This window comes from Rhinichthys klamathensis, unplaced genomic scaffold (assembly GCF_029890125.1).
Source record: "Rhinichthys klamathensis goyatoka isolate OS25496 unplaced genomic scaffold, OSU_Roscu_1.1 h1tg000571l_1, whole genome shotgun sequence".
Classification (NCBI taxonomy): Eukaryota; Metazoa; Chordata; class Actinopteri; order Cypriniformes; family Leuciscidae; genus Rhinichthys; species Rhinichthys klamathensis.
In genome coordinates, this window is record NW_026607037.1 from 618,623 (window position 1) to 636,737 (window position 18,115).

At 42.6% G+C, this 18,115-nt stretch overlaps 1 protein-coding gene across 1 annotated transcript; it reads left to right on the forward strand.

Annotated features, from left to right (window-relative positions):
- The first annotated feature begins 1,249 nt into the window (after positions 1-1,249).
- LOC130075281 (aquaporin-1) lies at positions 1,250-17,234 on the forward strand. Its single transcript, XM_056239866.1, is given in 9 exon segments — positions 1,250-1,298; positions 7,318-7,395; positions 7,540-7,588; positions 7,724-7,766; positions 7,768-7,864; positions 7,968-8,272; positions 9,470-9,631; positions 16,758-16,838; positions 16,993-17,234. Coding segments are annotated over 9 exon segments (1,053 nt in total). The 3' UTR covers positions 17,182-17,234.
- Positions 17,235-18,115: the final 881 nt, after the last annotated feature.

An 18,115-nucleotide genomic window follows, 5' to 3' on the forward strand; every position in this document is an offset into this window, starting at 1 on the left:
AAAAGAATATCTCACAATGTCAGACCAAACACCTTTTGTGTCTTTGTTTACTTTCTTGCACTGCCTTTCTTGTAAGATACAAAGAAATATATAAATGAGTTATCATGTAATGAACCCTAGACTGCTAGCAAATATTTTGTATCCCCATGGTTTATCAGATTAGTGTCACACTGATTTTCATTAGGCTCAACACAAAATGACACAAATGTTGCCATGGTATTTGAAATATCAGCTTCCCCGCCACATGGAAATATGGTCTTTCAAATGTGCTGGCGGAGGAGGAGCACTCTAAACCTCTGTGTGCAATATCATTCACAGCAAGATAAACAGATAAATGAGAGTGTGTAAAATAATTGACAAGTGTCGCACAGTGGCCTGCCCACATTACTCCTCTACCTTGCCATTAATATCATGTTCATGCAATTCATGAATTATATCACTTTTAAAATATATTTAATACATCTTTACACACATCTGACATGCTAGCATTACTGGGTAAATGAGGGATTTGGAACTACTGTCTAATTGCTGTAGAGTTAAGTGTTACATGGTAATGTTGCCATCTAGTGAGAGAATGTTAAAAAAGCAGTGGAGCATGTTGAACATGGTTTAAAAGAGGATGATGCTCACAATCAAGAATGCTTTTGATGTTTAATATCTGACTTTTGCAGTAAATCTTTCAAATCAATAACTTTACTTCTTTTGTCTTTTATAACTACTGAAAGGTAATATTTCTGTGTGCCCTTGAGTCCTACTTCACTGGCTGTCATTTTATTATTGAATAAATCTCTACACTCTAGCAAAGTTCTGCATCTGTGGCTATCAAGGACCAACGCATTCTCATCCCAAAGCGTAATATATTGACTCTTTTGCCAAAGCGTCTATATCCAACGCATATGGAAGGACAAATGGCATGCAGCAGTGCCTTTGAAAGAGCTAAAAAATATATATATATATATATATCAGGCTTTTGACAATATTTCTGCTTTTGCATTGAAATGGCTTTAAAGCCTTTTACATGTAAAGAGTAGGGGTTGGTTTGGTAAGATTTTAAAAATATCTTATGCATTTACTTGACCAAAAATACAGTAATAACAGCAATAATTTTCAGATCCAAAAGTCCAAAATCATGACTGCTACATATATACAGGTAACTACAGCCCTAGTTTGAAGTTTGGATTCCACTGAGTGTTACAATGACTCAAGGTCAGCTAGCAGTCAACAGACCACAGCTATCAGCTGGATGATCATGACACACAGCTTCACTCTCGCCGGTGAGAAGCAGGCTGGAAGTCGGGGCGTGAAAATGGATGTGTCATCACCTTCGATTATGGGAAGTTGGGTGTGTGCGGGGATTATGGGTGTGTGCGGGGATGTGCTTTGCCCAGCGTTAACTGACCTCTGTGGAGTCTTCAATGCACGGATGATGAATGAAACACTTGAGTGAAGGACAGGTCTATAGGCTGAGTCTGTATTGCTGAGTTTTTTGTGAATTTTAGTGGACAGATTTAAGCAATTCAGTTTAACAATTAAGTATGTTTAGCTCAAATATTAAAGGCAAAATGTCTTATATCTATGCCAAACAATAATGACTGTTATCAAACAGGTTCCCCACTAACATCCTGTCACCTTTTCACTGTCCTTTGAATAAAAGAGGTCTAAAATGAAATAGGAACTGGTTATCCATTGACTGCGCCAACTTCATTCATTAAAAATGAGTAATGAGTCAGAAAACTCTTGCTAAATGGACTCGCTGAAATGTATGCCTCCTTTAGGGCTGAAATCACATAACTTCAGAAACCTTTTCACCTCATCAAAAATTTGACAGTTTTAGTCTTATTAGATTTGTCATTAATAATACATACAGGCAGCTGAAGTTGCAAGTAATTATATCGGATGTCGTTTGAAGACAGACTTGGCTAGAGATATTTATACTAATGGACAAAATTCCCTAGAAACTTTTTTATTCATGCACCTAATTATCCTGCTATATTCACAAATGTTATGGGGCTTTAGCAATGTGATTCACAGTGAGAACACTTTATATATATATATATATATATATATATATATATATATATATATATGATTTGCTCTTTGATGTGAATTGAACAGCAGCGCTTGACATGATATGCAAGTCAGCGGAAAAGTGCAATGACTTAGACTTCTGCTCCCAGAGAAATTTCACTAAAAGAACAGAAACTGATGTGAAACCCCTGAGGCCTGAATACATTCCAAAAATCCTCCAGTGGAATCCAATCCAAAATGATACTCTTCTGAACTTCTTACAACAACAAAGCTCTTGTGCTGGTGGGGCGAACAAATGTAATCTTCAAATGCAGGAGGGGTGGCCTGATTAGATTTAGTACCTGCATGGTTCTGAGGCTCTGCAGAAGCTCAGAAACGATTTACAGATGGCCACAGGTTGAGGATGGACAATGAATATAAACCCAACCCTGTCCAGGGGAGAGACTGAACAAAATGAACATAAATCTGAGAGCCGGCTAAAACCGCAGACTGAGGTTGTGAGATAAGACGCCATCAACCTACTGAGACAAGAATATTGAACTGGAATCTTAATACCGCTTTGACCTTAAAAAGACCTAGACAGCCTTTTTCTCTTGGATATCAGCTAAAAATATTTTGAGTCATTGGTCTCATTTGTGTACCTTATTTCTCTGGTCAATGTCAGATATTTGCTATTATACGAAATTCACTTTTATTTAGTTTTTTAACAATTAGCAAACACCGTCACACACCTGCAGGTGATAGGTGCGTGGGAAAAAAGACCATTTAAGTAGGTCAAAAAACCTACAAAAAACAAGGAACTCTGGGAACAAGGACATGCCTGATGAAGGTCATGAGACCGAAACGTTGCTAATAAAATTTTGATACTCATTTGCGATTTAGTTTTTTAACAAAAGGATGTGTCCGCAGTGTGTGTACACAACCACCCTATTGTGGTAAAAATCCATCCATTCCGTTTGTTATTTTCCCCATAAATCCGAAACAGTCTCTGCATCCAAAATTGAATACTTCCCTGTATACTGTATAGAATAAAAAACAGTATACCAAAATAGTAGTATATTTTGAATACATAGTATTTGAAAAACAGTAGGAGAACAGTCCCCAGATGACCTATTACTTCTGCCGAGATACTTAGGTGTGCATTTGATGAATTGGCATTTACAACATGGTATAATAAATGATATGTGGGGTATTTTGAGCTGATCTTCACAGACTCATTCTGGGGACACCTGAGACTTATATTACAGTTTTTATAAATGGGCATAATATGTCCCCTTTAAATTTCACATAATGTCGAAGGTAGACTCTGGGGTAGGTTCTGCTGTGTTCAATAATTCTGAATGGATCTGTAGCTATATGCAGTAAGGTTAAATGGCTGGTATAGGGGTCTGTTGGCATCTGCATGTTGTCCTGTTTGGTATTGCAGCTTGACTTGTAGTTCTTACCAGAAAGACTCGGGAGGCAAAATGACGTAACAAAGCATAAATTTATTAACAGCCCAGCAAGCAAGTATTGTGATATAAAGTTATTTGGCGTAGGCCCCGTCCGTAACTCGCAATCCGAGGGTAACGGATTCTGTATTCCCTGCCTGAAGACGAAGGCAGGGGCGCAGCCGACCCCCTGGGAGGTATGGGAAGGGACTTTTTATGAAAAAGTATTTTTTTATTTTACCATGAAAAAAAAACATAGAAAATACAGTTTTGTGAAAATTAACATCAATCTTAATCCTGAACATGTGAAAGCAATTATCTTTTTTTAAAATACGTTTCAAGCCTTCGAAATAAGTTTTCAAGTCTAAATATGTTTTCCTTATGTTAAATCATACTGGGATGTTTGCTAAAATTGTTGAATGTGGCACAGCCCTACCTAGAAATATTTTCCAGTAGCCGCCACTGCTGGATTTTATCTCAATGCTTGTTTTCTAAATATTAGCCAAGCGTTTCACATTTCTGGACCCTTCACAGTTGGGGGTCAACCATTCTAACCTATTTGTAAAGCACAAAGGCAAAGGAAATCATACCTGCTCCAGAGGTTTTTGCTTTTATCTCATTACCACAGAATCTAAACGTCTATAAATATAAACAATGTGATTTTGTAATGTTAATATTGACAATTAGGGCTACACGATGATTTGAAATGAAACTAAGATCGCGATATAGTGTGATTGACAAATTAGAATGACAGCGACAAGACAGATAATCATATTTTAAAAAGTGAATACAATAAATATATAAAAATGCACAAAATACAAAATAGACAATATCTGTATGTACAGGTATGTTATATGCAATGCAAGGTAATGTGAATAAGTGGTATGGTATGCTAAATATAAATAGTGTTGTGTATTGCAGTTTATTGCCCAGTTTACTCATGGCAATATTTAACTCTTCATGAGGTAGATGGCCTGAGGAAAGAAACTTTTCTTGTGCCTGGCTGGTGCTCAGTGCTATGTAGTTCAATGAGGAAGTGCCCCAGATGTGAGGGGTCCAGAGTGATTTTGCCCTTTACTCACTCTGAATGAGTACAGTTCTTGGAGAGGGGTCTTCTGAGGTCTGTATAAGGTGCAGAGCCAAACCAGACAGTTACAGAAGTGAAGAGGACAGACTCTATGACTGCAGAGTAGAACTGCATCAGCAGCTCCTGTTGCAGGTTGAATTTTCTTCAGCCGGCGTAGGAAATACAACCTCTGCTTTTTCACAATGGAGCCTATGTGAGTGTTCCATTTCTGGTCCTGAGTGATGGTTAGTGTAGGGTGACCATATTTTAGTTTTCAGAAAAGAGGACGGGGGCGTGGTTAAGGGGTGGGGGCGTGGTTGGGGGGGGATGAATGCATCAAAAAATACTTGACAAATGCATTCACAACCTTGCACCTATGTTATTGGACTTTAATGCATAAAGTAATACATCCTTTCCATTCAACATTTGGCCCGCAACAATAGAATAATATTTTAAAAAATTAATAGTTTAGCTTTTAACACCTTTTACATGATGACACTATTTCTTTTCATGGCCACAGGTTAAAATAAAATAAAAATAAAAAATCTACTACACTATTTCAGTAAAAAACAATTTAAATCCTCCTGATGTTCTCTTGTAGCCTATACTTTCCTTATGTGGGCTTCTAGGTCGCTAGCACCTTTATTTGACACTGACACGTAGGCTACGTGCCAGCTTTGCAGGTCATGCATTCTGCTTTACACGGATCCTGGAAAACACTGGAATTTTCTCTGAATTTACATTTGGGCTTTTTTTTTTTACGCTGTCAGCTACTTACATTGTATCTCGCACTTGACCATAAACTGAAGCGTCCAGTCACGCTGCTAAAATTCTGTGAACAAAGTCAGCCTACTTTTATTTGATTGGTCATTGTTACGACCCTAAGGATCATGTGTTTGGTTTGGGGTGTGTTCCTTTTCTCTCTCAGGTAGTGGCCCCTCCCCCCATGTCTCGGCTGTATGAGTGAGTGGCAGCAGGTGTGCCTGATCTACACTCAGTGCTTATTTATTTATTTATTTGTTTGTTTGTTTGTTTGTTTAACAGGGACAATGCACAATATGCACCATATTTAGCTAAAAGCTAATTCCCACCTGCAGTCCCTGGGCAGGTGCCAATTAGCGCTTAGACGTCATCCATGCGCATCCAAAGGCAAAGGACATCATCCCTGCTCCAGAGGTTTTTGCTTTTATCTCATTCCCACAGAATCTTAATGTCTATAAATATAAACAATGTGATTTTGTAATGTCAATATTGACAATTAGGGCTACAAGATGATTTGAATTAAAACTAAAATCGCGATATGGGTTAGTGTGATTGTCAAATTAGAATGACAGCGACAAGACAGATGATCATATTTTAAAAAGTGAATACAATAAATATATAAAAATGCACAAATTGTTGCTTGGAGGATAAGAAGAGTTGGTATTTTTTCACAGGGCTCTCTGTTTTTTTGTTTTTTCTTCCTACCACACTGTGACCACACTGCAGACCAACCCCATTCAACCAGTGGGTTGATCAACGACTTGAGTTTCGTGAGTTCAGAACAGTGTCGGTTTTTTTTTTTTTTTTTTTTGTGTGTGTTAACCTCCTCAGTGGAGTGAGGACTGTTTAGTTGCTCCCTCAGTTACTTAGCCTGTGTTTATTGTTTGCCTCACCTTGTTTGCTCGCTGTCTCATTCTGAGAGAGTAGTTTTGTGTTGGTTCTCCTTTGTCAATATTGTAATAAATACACTTTTCAGTTTGCACATAACCCTGACTTCCTGTTCTCTTTTGCCCTGGTTTTATTGTAAATATTGTTGCTTCTCCTCACCCTGGACTTACCATCTGGAGGAACGTAACAGTCATTTAAAATATTCTGACATTGACGAGCAGTGACAGACCAATGAGGCTGAGATGAACATAGACACACACACAGGCCTCTGTTTTCTGAAGTACGTAAGTACTTCAGTACGTAAGTACAGTACGTAAATAGTTGACATGTCCGGGAAAAAGAGGACGTTTGGTCACCCTAGGTTAGTGCCCAGCAACCTGGATAACTTCACTGTTGCTGCTCATGATGGTGAGTGGGGGAGAGCTGGGAAGTTTCCCCACAATCATCTCTATTGTTTTGAGCGCATTCAGCAACAGGTTGTTGTGATTACACTATATATTAGTTAATGATACATTGATTTCAAACAAATGCATTATACGGACTAACCATTTTCATGTCTTTTTCACAAAGGAAGGCTATGAGCTGCTCCCTCTCTCCATACATCGAGTCCTCCAAGTGTCCTTCTGTCAAAAGCCTCGTCATATACAGAAGAGCTAGCTGTTTTCCCCTAAAAAGGTAACCTTATAGTTCCTAATCATGTTTCACTCATATCAACCTTATCCTGATCCTACATTCATTCAGTGACCTCTATAGAATGTCATAGAAGCTCAGTCTCAAACTGTGCAGCCATTGTTGTGGTCAGCCATGTTATCGCAAGAGTTTTCGTTTCCACTCTTTCTTCTCAGTCACTTTGAGAGAGCTTGCCGCTGAAAGCATGTGAGCAGGTATAGCCATGGACCACATCCCTTAGAGTAGCACTCTCATACTTTAATTTTGTGATTTGAAATTGAGTTTCGTTTGTATTTGGGGTTGTCCAGCTCAGTACAAAAGCACAAAAGTCTGCTTTGCACCATTCTTTAAAGTCTTCACAATATTGGCCCCTCTCTGATTTTTAACGCCTACAATGATCTAATATTGTAGATCTTCGTCTTAACACTTGCTGGGTAAAATGTTGGATATTTGACACATCTCAATCCCTTTCAGTCATGACTACCTCAGAGGAATACATGAGAGCTTTTTCGATAAAGGGACTGAATCAAGTCAGACCCTCAACCTTAGCCCAATCAGGCAGGTGAAACCCCAGAGAGAGGACTGCTGGTTTTCGATAAGAAAATCCAATTGGGGCTGGAAAGGAGACATTTAGCATATGGAGAGAGTCTGAAAGCAGTTCCTGGTTCTTCACTTTGCACCTGATGAAAGCCTTTTCTATAACAGTGTTCAGGAAAGATCAGGCCAGTGGACAAAAGAAGGCAGGGTGAAAGCTGAGGGATCCAACTGTAGACGTCACAGGTTCCCGTGCTGAATGCCAAATATAAGAACGACATGGGTGTGAATGTCGAGCAATTTAACTTGATAATTCTCATCATACTGATGTCTCTTCAAGATCTAGAGTCAGAACTGCAAATTCAAAATTAATTGCTACTGGAGATCTTATACGAGGAGCAGTACAAACTGATCGAAGTTGTAGAAGACGAGAAAAAGAAGCAGCACCATGAAACCCATGTCCACGTTCAGTTTGATCCTGAGGGATGTATGGACTGGCTTGTTTTTACGTGACATGTTCTGTGAGTTTTTGGGAACCGTTTTTTTCATCTTTATCAGCCTCTCTTCTGTCGTGCTGTGGCCACATGCAGGGCATCTGTCCTGGGACTCCATTACAGACGAACCTCTTCCGACACTGGAGTCTTCTCCGGCATGCTCGACCGACCCACTGCATGTTTCTTTTGCCTTTGGAGTATCGCTAGCCCTGGCCCGTGTCTGCCTCGGTGAGGTTCACCTCAACCCAGTGGTTACCCTGGCATTGGTCGCAGGCTTAAGGGTGAGTCCCTGGCGGGCTGTCCTGTTGGTGGGAGCCCAGCTGCTTGGTGCCCTCAGCGCCTGTGCTTTGCTATTAGGCATTACACCGATTGCCCTAAGGAGCAACCTGGGGGTTACTGAGGTGAGAGGTTTCTGATCCTACAGGTTTCTCTTAGGTTATAGGTTTATAAGATTCTCTAATAGTATTCTCTGTGTCCTGGATTTTCTGGATTCTCTACCTTCTGATGTCTTTGTTCTGGATGGTCTGATTTCTGTAACTTCTGATACCTGTGCTCTGTATCTTCTGATATCTGTATTTTGGATTGTTTGATTTCTTTATTTTCTGATGTCTTTGTTCTGGATCGTCTGCTTTCTGTATCTTCTGATGTCTTTTGTGGATCGTCTGACGTATATATTTTTCTGATGTCTTTGTTCTGCATCTTCTGATGTCTTTGTTCTGTAGATCATCTTATCTCTGTATTTCGGATCCTCTGATTTCTATCATCTGGATATTCTCATCTCTGTGTTCAACTTTGTCAGAATCTAAATTAAATGTAGCTTAATGAATTGCCATTTGGTTTCATTGGAGACCTGTGAAAATCTTGAAGAAACCAATTCAGATTTATCTAAAACATTTCTGTGTCTATAGTTAATACGCTTGCTCGATAAAATTAGGGCTTTTATTCACCATTATATTGTTAACTCTGGGTAATTGCCAAGCTATTAAGCCATTCTCATTTATTCCACAATCTAATTGAATGATTTCTTGCAAATTATTCTTAATTTCATTGTGAAGTGCAAAGTGTTATACTTTTAATTCTCTAATGAGCTAATTCTGCTTTCAATTTTGATTAACCTTTGATGGTTGTTAATGAAAAAATACATAATGTAGAAATTTGATAGAAATGTAAGACACCCTCTATTCTGTATTGTTCCTGTTCAGCATGAAATTACAGTGGAACATCAAAGTGGAACACTAGATTTTCTTCTGTATTCTCTTTTTTGTGTTATTTTTGGTACAATACAGATCTGTCAAAAAGTTTGTAATGGTAAACATAAATAAAGATGCATCATAATAGAAAGACCGGTCGGGTAATCACTGAGGAGAAGGAAATGGCAAGAAATGATCAAAATAAGAATGAGCAAGGGAAAAGTGGTCTATGTGTGTATCAGAGAAAGTGAGGAAAAGCAAGATGGGTATAAATGGATGGGGGGACAGAGAGCGAGAGTTTATAGTTTGTCAAGTAATTGGAGTGAATGAGGAAAGGAGATAGAGTCAGTCTGAAAAGACACATAGTGTCCAACAATAACAGATAAAACTCCACTTACACTCCTTCAGGTGGCCCCGGGGGTATATCTGTATCAGGCTGTGTTAGTGGAGATGGCTGTAACATTCCAGCTAGTGCTGTGTGTCCAGGCTGCCACTCGTCCCAAATCAGCCTTTTCCTCTGTGGCCCCTGCAGTCATTGGCCTGTCGGTCACCCTTGGTCATCTCATGGCGGTAAGGATGCCAGATGAGAATACTTCAGACTTTATTTAATGTTTTGAATAAAACTGAAACTCACGTTCGTGATACAAACTTTCAAGTGAACTGAATGCTCACTGGTGCACAAGAGTAAAAGAGTGGTAATTTCATAATCATAAAGTCACAATTCTTGTTTTTTTTTATGAAAATTTAGTGTATATTTAGTTTGTACTGTATCTGTTCAGTTTTGGTTTTGTTTTCACTGTGTTCTGTCCCTGTTTTGCCTGCCTGCATGTGTTTCCTAGTTAGTTTCCTTGGTTGTTAATTAGTTCCACACACTTGTTTCTGTTCAGTTGATTATCCTCCCTGTGTATTTAAGCCTCATTTAAGAGTTCCCTTTCGAGGGAACTCGAACTGCGTCGGTGACGACACTAGGGGAACGCCCTTCAGCGTAGCACGTCTGAATTTATGAATGAAACCGAATCCAATCCTATTGGCGTTGCGTGATGACGTAGCGTGTGACGGCATAAGCGGATGTGTACAAAAGCACGCCGGCACACAGAAAATGTCAGCTTTTTGCTATTCAGCAAGCGCTCTGTGTTGTGTTGAAATCAGTTTGTCCTATTTGGTGTTGTTTGTCTCAGTTCTGATCTATTGTGAGAATGAGTGAGCAGTTTAAAAATTGTGTGTTCCCGTGCCCTCGCTTTATCACGGCTGGGGACACACACGAGATGTGTGTGGCTTGTTTAGGAATGCAGCACGCCCAAGCAGCTCTCGAGGGGGCTGCTTGCGGCCACTGTGATTCTCTTTCTATGAGAGTGCTGCGTTCCCGTCTGGCTTTATTTTCTGAGGATGGCCAGATGCGCGCTCCCCGCGGTTCAGGTCCCGCATCTGCCGAGGCGATGCGGCGACTTAGATCGTGGGGTTCGCAAAGGGAGCTTTCAGAGGGGGTGGGGACTGCCGAGGCACTTTCCCAATCCTCATCTGAAAGCTCAGATTCCCCTATCCCCCGTTCGGGAGCCCGCTCCGCGGCTTCTCCCATTCGGGATGTAGACCCAGTCCTGCAGCTGTCTGATTCCGAGGAATTAGATGTGCTCAGCATTGTGGAGGGGGATCTGAATGAAGCACACACACACACACAAACTGCGCCCAGCTATAATGAGCTTTTGGAGGTAGTGACATGGGCTGTGACTAAACTGCATATTAGTTGGCCACAGGAGAGGCAGGAAGAGCGAGTCAGAAGTAAACTCGACGAGCACTTCCTGCAGCACCGTGCACATCCTCCACGCCGGTCTCTACCGTTCTTCCCGGATTTACACAACGAGTTGTGTAAATCCTGGAACAGGCCCTTTTCAGCGCGCCTGTCTAACCCCCCGATGTTGAACTATAGTGACATTATGGGGGTTAGAGAGAATGGTTATGGAACGATGCCTCGGGTTGAGGAAGCTTTAGCCAGTTACCTCTCACCCGATCTTGCATCGTCCCTTAAGACGCCGGCGTTGCCCTCCAAGCCATGTCGCACTACATCTGCGTTGGTGGGCAGAGCCTATATGGCGGCAGGTCGGGCTGGTGCGAGCCTGCACACGATGGCCATTCTGCAGGCGTACCAGGCCGACCTCTTAAAAGACATGGACCAGGGCGAGTGTCCTACTAGGGAGGATGTTGCCGAGCTTCGTAAAGCCACAGACTTGTCTCTCCGGGTTACCAAGGAGACGGCCCGCGCCATCGGCCGCTCCATGTCAGCTCTGGTAACCACGGAGAGGCATCTGTGGCTTAATCTCTCTGGCATCAAGGAGAAGGACAGGGCTTTTCTTCTTGATGCACCCATTTGTACCTCTGGTCTGTTCGGCGAGGCGGTTAATGCTGTCGTCGACAGATTTCAGGACACTAAAAAGCAGAGTGAAGCGTTTAGGCAATATCTCCCTCGCCGGTCGAGGTCTAGGAAGTCGGCTGCTAGAGGGTCAAAACAGCCACAGCCGTCATCCAGCTCCTATCGCCAGGGCCAAAGAGGGAGTGTCGCTTCTAGAGGTCCCCCTCAAGCAGCTTGGGACCCTAGGCAGCGCTTTCACCCACAACCTGCTGGAAGGACGGATCTGAGGACCGTCATCCAGTCCAGGAAGGCGAAGGGAAAGAGGTCCTAACTCCTGTGGGACCTCCAAGGGCCGCCCCCCCCCCCCCCCTTTTAGATCTGAGGCATCTGAATCGGTCTCTGAGGAGATTCAGGTTCAAAATGCTCACTATTCCCATTATCGTGAATCAAATCCAATCCGAGGATTGGTTTGTCACGATAGATCTAAAAGACGCCTACTTCCACATCTCCATCCTTCCATCTCACAGGAAGTTCCTGAGGTTTGCTTTCGGGGGCGAAGCTTACCGATATCGGGTTCTTCCGTTCGGCCTAGCACTCTCCCCTCGCACCTTTACCAAGTATATGGATGCAGCTCTAGCACCCCTGAGGCTCGAGGGCATCAGGGTGCTCAATTACATCGACGACTGGTTAATACTGGCACAGTCGAGAGAGCTGGCGATTCGGCATCGAGATGTCGTCCTCGCCCACATCCAGAGCCTGGGGTTGAGACTCAACACGAAGAAGAGCGTGTTGACACCAGCCCAGAGAACCACGTTCCTGGGAGTGGTGTGGGACTCAGTCACGATGCAGGCACAATTGTCTCCTGCTCGGATCGAGTCTATCCTGACCTCAGTGTCCAGGATAAAGCTAGGCCAGGCCGTCACTGTCAAACACTTTCAGAGAGTGTTGGGTCTAATGGCAGCAGCGTCCAGCGTGATACCTTCTGGCCTGCTGCACATGAGAGCCCTGCAGTGGTGGTTAAGAGCCAAGGGGTTTTCCCCGAGGGGAAATCCATTCCGCTTGATAAGGGTTACGCGCAGATGCCTTCGTTCCCTATCAATTTGGAAGAAGCCTTGGTTCTTGTCCCAGGGTCCCAGGCTGGGAGCGTCGTGTCACCGGATATCTATTTCGACAGACGCCTCCCTCACGGGCTGGGGCGCGGTCATGGACGGCCGTTTTACGAGAGGTCTCTGGCAGGACCAACATTCCTCTTGGCACATAAATTGCCTAGAAATGTTGGCGGTGTTCCGGGCTCTGAGGAGCTTTCTACCAGACCTCCATGGTTGCCATGTCCTAGTAAGATCCGACAACATGTCGGTGGTATCTTACTTAAATCATCAGGGGGGTCTGAGGTCGCGCCCTCTGTGCAGACTGGCGCATCAGATCCTCCTGTGGTCCCAGCGGAGACTGTCGTCTCTCAGGGCGATGTATGTCCCGGGGGACCAGAACCAGGGAGCAGACATGCTGTCGAGGCAGGGGCTGAGGCCCGGGGAATGGAGACTCCACCCCGATGTGGTGGAGTTAATATGCGAGAGGTTTGGCCCAGTGGAAGTGGACCTATTTGCGTCTCGAGAGACGACTCACTGCCCACTGTGGTTCTCCCTCACACATCCAGCCCCGCTGGGGTTGGATGCCATTGTACAGACGTGGCCGAGGCTGCGTCTGTACGCCTTTCCCCCAATCGCTCTGCTCCCAGCAGTTCTGGAAAGGGTCCGTCAGGACGGAGTCAGCCTGCTATTAGTAGCCCCGTTTTGGCCGGCCCGAGTATGGTTCTCGGACACCATCTTGCTTCTGGCAGGCCCGCCATGGCAGATCCCTCTGAGGAGGGACCTGTTGTCTCAGGCGGGGGGCTCAGTTCTCCACCCTCGGCCCGAGCTGTGGAAGCTGTGGGTCTGGCCCCTGAGGGGGCACAGTACCTAGAAGCCGGCCTGTCAGCAGAAGTAGTTGAGACTATACTAACTTCCAGAGCTCCCTCCACGAGGAAATTATACGGCCTTAAGTGGAATGTATTTTCCATTTGGTGCAGAGAGCGTGATTTGGACCCAGTTAACTGCCCAGTGGCTTCAGTACTGGAGTTTCTCCAAGACCGCTTTTCTGCCGGGCTTACCCCGTCCACACTCAAGGTTTATGTGGCTGCCATTGCGGCTTTCCACGCTCCTCTGAGTGATGGTCCTCTGGGGAGGCATCACCTGGTCGTACGTTTCCTCCGTGGAGCCTGGAGGATGAGACCTGCGACTCACACCAGGGTTCCCTCTTGGGACCTGGCAGTGGTGCTCGAAGGGCTGGCCGAGGCCCCCTTCGAACCATTGGAGTCGGCTGAGGCCAAGAACCTTTCATTTAAGGTGGTCTTTTTGTTGGCTATAACTTCTCTGAGGAGGGTAGGAGATCTCCAGGCGCTCTCTATTTCCAATGAGTGCTTGGAGTTTGCTCCCGGCAACATTAAGGCTATCCTTCACCCCAGGCCTGGCTATTTGCCCAAGGTGCCTTCTAATGTGGCACGGCCTTTGGTTCTGCAGGCATTTCATCCTCCGCCTCATGTGACGGCGGATGAGGAGAGACTTCATCTGCTCTGCCCTGTCAGAGCACTTCAGTATTACATCCAGAAGTCCTCCTCATGGCGGAAGTCGGACCAGTTGCTGGTGTGTTTTGGGTCTCCCAAGAAGGGGCTTCCCGCCTCTAAGCAGACCATCAGCAACTGGATCTTTCAGACTATTTCCCTGGCCTATCAGGTGTGCAATTTGCCTTCACCTATGGCCGTGAGGGCTCACTCCACCAGAGGCATGGCGTCCTCTAGAGCCCTCCTTTCAGGGGTTTCCATACATGACATATGTGAGGCGGCTGGCTGGGCCACTCCGCACTAGGGATGGGACGGTATGAAAATTTCATATCACGATTATAGTGACCAAAGTTATCACGATTATCAATATTATCACGGTTTTGTTAAAATGAGATGGAAATGTTCAAAAAGAACTGATGCTCACCCTGAAAACATTTGAAAATCAACAAACAAAAAAATACAATTAGCAGGCTAGCAGCTATGCACTTTTTTAAGCATAAACATTATATTAACATTAACATGGAGCCCTGAGAGTGAGGTATAAGTTTTCCTAGTGCAGATTTTAATGAACCCGTCATTAAACCCTATCATTAATAATGATAATAACACTTATGGATGTGTGTAAGTTATTATGACTGAATATTATTATTATTAATAAATAATAAATCACTTTCTCTCTCTCTCTCTCTCTCTCTCTCTCTCTCTCTCTCTCTCTCTCTCTCTCTCTCTCTCTCTCTCTCTCTCTCTCTCTCTCTCTCTCTCTCTCTCTCTCTCTCTCTCTCTCTCTCTCTCTCTCTCTCTCTCTCTCTCTCTCTCTCGCACGCACACACACTTTAAATGAACAACATATGTTGGTTGGGTCAGGGTGACTAAACTACTGGAATACTTATAATGACTGTTGTAAATAGCAACGCACTACACAGCGCACATCCATGTCTCGGATCACCGTGGACGCGATCTCTGGTTTCATTCAAATGTGTATGTCTTGCGTCTCAGTTTTGACTGTTTTGAAAATTAAATCAGAGTAATTTAGTATTAATACTACTACAATATTGTTGTAGTGATCACATTTACTTTACGATTGATTTGGACACTGTAACTTGTATAATGGATTTATAAACCGGCAAGATTTAAAAACATTAAGTTAATCACAGTTCAATATTTCATGTCCCTTAAATTATTTCTGTGGTAAAAAATAAAAAAAATAAAACTGTAATAAGTTTACTATGAATGAATACAATACATTATCCCTTAAATGTCACCCTTAATAGTTTGAATATGTTCGTTCGTCTTGGCTCAAATCCACTTGCTGTAAAACTTTTCTCTTCGCGGAAGCTTTGCAATAATTACAAGTGAGATAATGAAATAATTCATCTCCAATAAATTTGTCTAATTATTTGCCCAAGTTAGTTGTGGTATTAAGGTAAAAATTAACTCAGTGGGTGGTTGTCACGTAACGTTAGATGACTTAGCAGATTTGACGTGTTTCCCCCTTTTGCAGCGACTTTCCTCTTGCAAGATTTGCAGACAGGATGCCCATCCTCGATTAAATTGCCCTCGGGACTCTTGTAATAGCCAAAATACGACCATACCTCCGATTTTGTCCTCTTGGATGGCTGAAAAATCTCCCGTGCGCTGTCACTGACTTCCGCCATGTCTTCTCGCGCAAAAAAACAACATTGCATCTGCGCGCCTGCTGAGTGCTCGCGCCTGCGTCAGACTGATTCTGGCTGGACAGGATTTACCGCGAGTTTTCAAAATCACGATAATCAAACACGGTTTTTATGATAATTAAATTTTAAACGATAATACTAACCGCCAGGACATTTTATCGTGGTTTATCGTGAAACCGGTAATCGTCCCATCCCTACTCCGCACACATTCATGAGGTTTTACAGTCTGGACCTTCCCTCTACACCCGGTGCACGAGTGCTTTCGTCCTAAGTTGTGCCTGAAGACAGCTTCACACTAGGATGGGCGGGGTTCGTTGTGGCATAGTGGGTATCTCGTTCCCCTAGTGTCGTCACCGACGCAGTTCGAGTTCCCTCGAAAGGGAACGTCTCGGGTTACGTATGTAACCCTTGTTCCCTGAGAAAGGGAACGAGACACTGCGTCGGTTCGCCACGCCTCACCCTGCTTAGAACACTTGCTTCATAGCAAAAGCTGACATTTTCTGTGTGCCGGCGTGCTTTTGTACACATCCGCTTATGCCGTCACACGCTACGTCATCACGCAACGCCAATAGGATTGGATTCGGTTTCATTCATAAATTCAGACGTGCTACGCTGAAGGGCGTTCCCCTAGTGTCGTCACCGACGCAGTTCGAGTTCCCTTTCTCAGGGAACAAGGGTTACATACGTAACCCGAGACGTTCTTTCTGTTCTTGATTCGGTCTCGTTTATGTTAAACTTAGTTGTTTCCTGAGCATCATTTCCTGTGATTCTCCTACGTGTCCCTTGTTGAATTTATTAAAAGACTCTTTGTGTGATGTCCTATGTGATTGTGCGCTTACTACAGCCACCATGCTGTGAAACAGTTATGTCATATTAATTCATCTGAGTCCATTTTCATCTGACTGAAATGGCATGTAATTCAAGTTGATGAACAGCTGAACATACATGGCTGCATTATTTAATTTTTATTTTTTCTGAAACACAAATTAACTGCTTGTTTGCCCCAAAATAAATAGGGAGAGATTTGGCAAGAAGTTCTTGCCAAATAGAACCCATAGTTGTCCTGTTTATTTTGATCTGCAGATCGGCTTCACAGGTTGTGGAATGAATCCTGCAAGGTCATTTGGTCCAGCTGTGCTGACATTGAACTTCCACAATCACTGGGTGATTAAACAAATATTGTGTGATGAAAAACAAATCATAGATAGCCATATAAAAATATGAATTAAATAATTTTACAAGTCAATGGAAAAGTATTTATTTTGTATGAACAAACTGACTGAAGTAACATGCTCATGTCTCACCTCGCCTTGTGCAGGTGTATTGGCTGGGGCCTTGTGCTGGTTCTCTCCTTGCCTGGTTACTGCATGATCTGGTGCTCCATCCTCGTTGGAGCTGCCTTGGTGACTGGGTGACAGAATGTAAGGAGGTACTCTGGAAAGATCTTTCAAAGCAGCCCAGAGGTCCTGAAAAGAATATGGATGGGAACAATGTGGAATTGTCATAAATCTAATACAGAATTATCTAATCAAAATCATAGTCATTCAAATAAACTTTGTATCTCACACTGTAAAAAAAATCTAAATTTTACAGAAAATAACTGTGAAAATAATTTTTTTGACGATCATTTTCTTTAATTTTAAATTGTACTCAAAACACTGTAAAATTACAAATAATATCTGTAAAATAAAAATTCAGCTTTTATTTTAGGTATTGTGACATTAATGACAAATTACACTCTCAAAAATTCACATTTTTTATACAGAAAATTGATTGTATTTTTTCATACAGTATTTTTTCTGTTTTCTTAAATTACATTAAAATGTATGTAAAATTACAAATATAATATGTAATTAAACAATGATAAAACAGTCAAATGACTGGCAGCTCCCCAAAAACCTGTACAGTAAAGTTAAACATCCTAAATTAAATAAACTGAAAAACACTGTTATTTTACAGGTATTACCTGAATTATCACGATCATATACCTTCATTTAAAAAAAATCGTAAAAAAAAGGGTCAAATGACTGGCAGCTACGGCTGCCAAACAAAAACCATAAAATTAAAGTAAAATATGCTAATTTAAATAAAGTGCAAAAAACTTTCACCATGATTGAGATCAGTATTTGCTTTAGTTGGGCTCATGACCCTTGAGTTCTTAACATTAGTTTATCTCTGGTTGCTTTAACAGTGTTTTGATTCACATTTGTTATGGTAATAAATGCAGGAGAAAACATCAGTTGATGTTGGTCATTTATTGATGATGTTATAGTTGTCATGAATCAGACCTCTGTGGCTCTCTCTGATGGCCCCCGTAGGGCACCCTCACCTGAGTATTGACTTTCCCGGACTCCATTTCCCATGCACCCCGTACAGAGACTAATCACCTGCACAGGTATTTTTCATTACCTGCTCTACTTAAGCAGCATTCACACTCATCC